Source organism: Myotis davidii, unplaced genomic scaffold, assembly GCF_000327345.1.
Source record: "Myotis davidii unplaced genomic scaffold, ASM32734v1 scaffold495, whole genome shotgun sequence".
In the NCBI taxonomy this organism is placed as follows: Eukaryota; Metazoa; Chordata; class Mammalia; order Chiroptera; family Vespertilionidae; genus Myotis; species Myotis davidii.
This window is the reverse complement of record NW_006286239.1, coordinates 730,979-735,195: the sequence shown is the minus strand read 5'-3', so window position 1 is coordinate 735,195 and position 4,217 is coordinate 730,979. Positions and strand designations below refer to the sequence as shown.

Sequence of the window (4,217 nt, the reverse complement as noted above, 5' to 3'; positions counted from 1 at the left end):
AGCAGTAATGGTAGTTTTTATGGGAAGTGAAATTAGTATCTGTACTAATAAAAGAGTAATATGCTATTTAGACCGGTTGACTGGGCATCTTCTGGTCGTCCGGTCCTCCTTCTGGACAAAGCCACAGTGGCAGGGGTTGAGGCAGAGGTGGTTAGAGGTGATCAGGCTGGCAAGGAAGGGCAGTTAGGGGTAATCAGGCAGGCAGGCAGGCAGGCAGAGAGGTTAGGGGCAATCAGGCAGGCAGGCAGAGGGGTTAGGGGTGATCAGGCAGGCAGGCAGTTGAGCAGTTAGAAGCCAGCAGTCCCAGATTGCGAGTGGGATGTCCAATTGGAGAGGGTGCCAGCTGGGCTGAAGGAACCCCCTCTCCCCCATGCATGAATTTTGTGCACCGGGCCACTAGTACTATATATAAAAGTTAATTCAACATGTATCAAAGACCTAAATGTAAGAGCTAAAGCTATAAAACTCTTAGAATAAAATGGGGAAAAGCTTTAGGACATTTATTTGTCAATGATTTGATGGACATTACACTAAAAGTACAGGAAACAAAAACAATAGGTTGGATTTCATCACAATTAAAAATTTTGTGATTATTATGACTATCAACTGAGTGAAAAGGCAATCCACAGAATGGGAAAAAATATTTACAGATCAGATATCTGTATTCTTTATTTAATTTGTTTTTTTCTTCCAACATATATGCAGTGTGATTTACCTTTGCGTCTTTTTGCCACCAAACCGAACCTCTTCTCTTAAAAGAGAAAAATGTGCCTCATGGCTTGTTAATCCAAGCATAATCTGTTGAAAAATGATTAAGAAATGTTTTCATTCTCTCGCTTTTTATAATATCAGTTTCACAAAAGCAATTAAATAAAAAATATTTCTATATAGAGAACATGATTATTTAAGGAAATAGAACAACTTGTTAGCACATTAAATATAGAAATATCAAATATGATCCATTTATAGGTTATGAATGGGGTAAAGTGAATGCACTATTCTAAGAAAAAAATGTTTATACTCACACAACCTTAGACACTCATTCTGCCCACCCCCAACAACAACAAAAAAATCCCCCAAACCAGGAGAGAATGGGTAAGAAATTAAAGACAGCAGCTTTTTCAATAGCAGAAAGCAGGACTGTTCTGGAAGCCAGGATACTTCTAGTATGTGAAAACTCAGAAAAATAATGGAAAAGTGCATTTTCATTAAATTTTGTTACTTAGTATTCTAATGCCCAAAGCACATTAAATAGCTTAGTGAGATATATCAACCAAATTCCATGTATATTGTTTTCTTTATTTCAGTACTGATTCAAAAAAAAAACAAAATAAAACATTTATGAAGCAATCAGGGAAATGAGAATACTAAGTGGTTATTTACATATCAAACAGTGATTGTTGATTTTTGTTTTATGTGAGATTATGGCGTTGCTTTTTAAAATAAACCTCTAAAATAAAATAAAATAAAATAAATAAAATAAAATAAAATAAAATAAATAAAATAAAATAAATAATAAATAAAATAAAATAAAATAAAATAAACCTCTCTAGAGAAATAGTTATAAATTAGATGATACAAGGTCTGGGATATGCTTTAAGAATCCAGAAAAGGAAAAGGGAGACAGATGGGTACGGATAGGAGTTGAAAATTATTTAAGGTAAATAAAGGACATGAGCAGGATCATTATACTATCTTCTCTACTTTTGTCTATGTTTGAAAATTTTCACAACAAAAACTTAAAAGAAGTCTAGTCAAGTTAATTGGGTCATGGAGTTATCAAATCACGTGGTATTAAAAGTTATGTATTAACATGTGGGTAAAAAGCGCCTCCTACCCTGACCTCAGCAGGTCATTCATAGCATTAGGGTTAGTCAGATGTGAAGACTAACTACAAAGAGACCTGCTGATCATATATGGCAAAAGAACTCATTTTTCAATTGTTTTTATAATGGCAGAAGTAGCAATCACTATTTTGTCTCCAATATTTGTTTCCACAGCCCGAAAGCTTCTTACATAAAGACTAAATATCACAGATATTTAACTACAATGGCATAGGGTTATAACAACAAATATTATACTTACCAAGTCAGCATCTAAACCATAAAGACAGTGTCTGGTGTTTGGATCATGATCTGGCTTTGCTTTCTCGGATCTGATAAATTCCATGATTTTATGTTCTCCTTCTCCAGGAGTCTAAATATAATGTTTTCAAAATTTTGGTAATATGATATACATTAGAAATTAAAATTTTAAAACTCTTTAAATAAATAAAAAAAGATAATAACCTCATGGCCTGAGAAATAGATGGTAACTCCTTGCCATGACTTGTCTGTAGAAATTTTCATATTTACAAAATACTTCAGGTGTTCATGTAACCTGGCCATGAATTCAGTCCCTATAAATAAAAAGTTTTAAAAAGTTTAATCTAAGAGAGACATAAAAACAGTACATTCCCAGTGACAACATGAAAATGGATCTTGATGTCCAGGGAATAGCTAAGATCTCCAAAGGCAGACAAAAGCTTCTTTCTTATTTAGTAAAGCAAGTAATGCCATACCTTTCCCTGTCAAATATCACCACTGTTTCTAATTTCACTGATTGTCCTTAAATGAAGTTAATGTCCCACAGGGAAAGTCAAAAAATGTCACCACTGGCTCAGGATTCTGCTGCAAATACTTTCACACAAGGGCAGTTTCAACTGTCTAACAAACCTTAATCTTCTAGTTCCTCACTGGATTCTGAAGTTTTTGTCATAAGTAATGCAACTTCACTTAGATTGCTAATAGTAACAACAAAGGCAACTATTATTATTGCCATTGTTAACCTGGAAAATTATTGTTAATCTGGAAACTATGTCTACATGATTATGTTTTATGGAAAGTCCAGATGATCAATAGCCAAAGCAATACAGTCTTAAACTTAAACCACAATCAGGATAAAACTGGTTATGAAATCAAGCAATGTGTGATTAGGGCACTTAATGAAAAAGAAAATTATCAGAGTTAGTAAATAATTCATGAGACAGTAAGATTTAAGATTTTTTTTTCAAAGTAAAGGATTATACCATCAGACAAAGCTCTAGGAAGTACAGAGTATGTTGTTGCATGTAGAATTATACTTGTAATACTGATAAATTCATTTATCCTAAAGTCATAGAAGTCTTAAATGCCTATCAGAAGAAAAGTAATAAACACTCTGAACTAGAAGAATAGGTTTCTTATTTGGAAAACAACAAGCTGGCTACATGAACCTGGATGAGCCACAACCTCACTTTTTCATACAAATAAATGGCAGCAGTAAGACAAATCTTTTAAGTTCCTTTTAGATCTGAAATTCTGTGCATCTGAAAGAGTTCAGTCTACACTTGCTCTTATCAACATCTACTAATCCCTAGAGTGGGTTTTCACAAGAGCACTATGACCGAGGTGACCAAACTATCTCATGAGGAGACACAATTAAAAAAATAAAACAAATGGAATCCTAAGGACAAAATACATAAAGGCTAGAAAAGAAAAATTACATTTCAAAAGTTAAAATTTACACTTTCAATCTCTTAGGGAATTACCTGGTGTAATACAGTTGGAGTCAAACCTGGCCTCTGTAGGAAGAGTCTCTCCTTTTTCTATTGCCTTTTTTATTTTGTCTTCTGCCTCCTTTGCTGACCTTAAATGATAAGGGGAAAAATATCTTAAACTTTCTGGGAAAAAGCAAAGATATTTATATAAAGTAAACTGTTATTAGATGCTTTTATAACTAAAACTAGGGGCCCGGTGCACGAAATTCGTGCACTGGGTGTGTGTTGGGGGAGTGTCCCTCAGCCTAGCCTGCCCCCTCTCACATACTGGGAGCCCTCAGGCGTTGACCCCCATCACCCTCTAATCGCAGGATCGGCCCCTTGCCCAGGCCTGACGCCTCTGGGCAGGGGACCCTCATTTTCCCTCATCACTCGTTCTGCCCCTAGCTCAGGCCTGATGCCTCTGGCTCGGGCATCAGGCCTGGGCAGGGGACCCCCAGACCCCTCCGATTGCTGGCTCTGCCCTTGCCCAGGCCTGATGCCTCGGCCAGAGGCGTAGACCCCCATCACCCTCCGATCACCTGATCGGCCTCTTGCCCAGGCCTGACGCCTCTGCCAGAGGTGTCAGGCTTGCACAGGGCACCCCCATCTCCCCCCGATCACTGGCTCTGGTCCTTGCCCAGGCCCGCGGCCTCTGGCC

General features: G+C 37.0%; 1 protein-coding gene across 1 annotated transcript in view; it reads right to left on the bottom strand.

Annotated features, from left to right (window-relative positions):
• The window catches only part of XRN1 (5'-3' exoribonuclease 1), a 203,723-nt gene that overhangs the window by 164,109 nt on the left and 35,397 nt on the right, over positions 1 to 4,217 (bottom strand). The window contains 4 exon segments of the mRNA XM_006757506.2: positions 716 to 798; positions 2,086 to 2,196; positions 2,289 to 2,398; positions 3,569 to 3,666. Coding sequence (XP_006757569.1) covers positions 716 to 798; positions 2,086 to 2,196; positions 2,289 to 2,398; positions 3,569 to 3,666 — 402 coding nt within the window.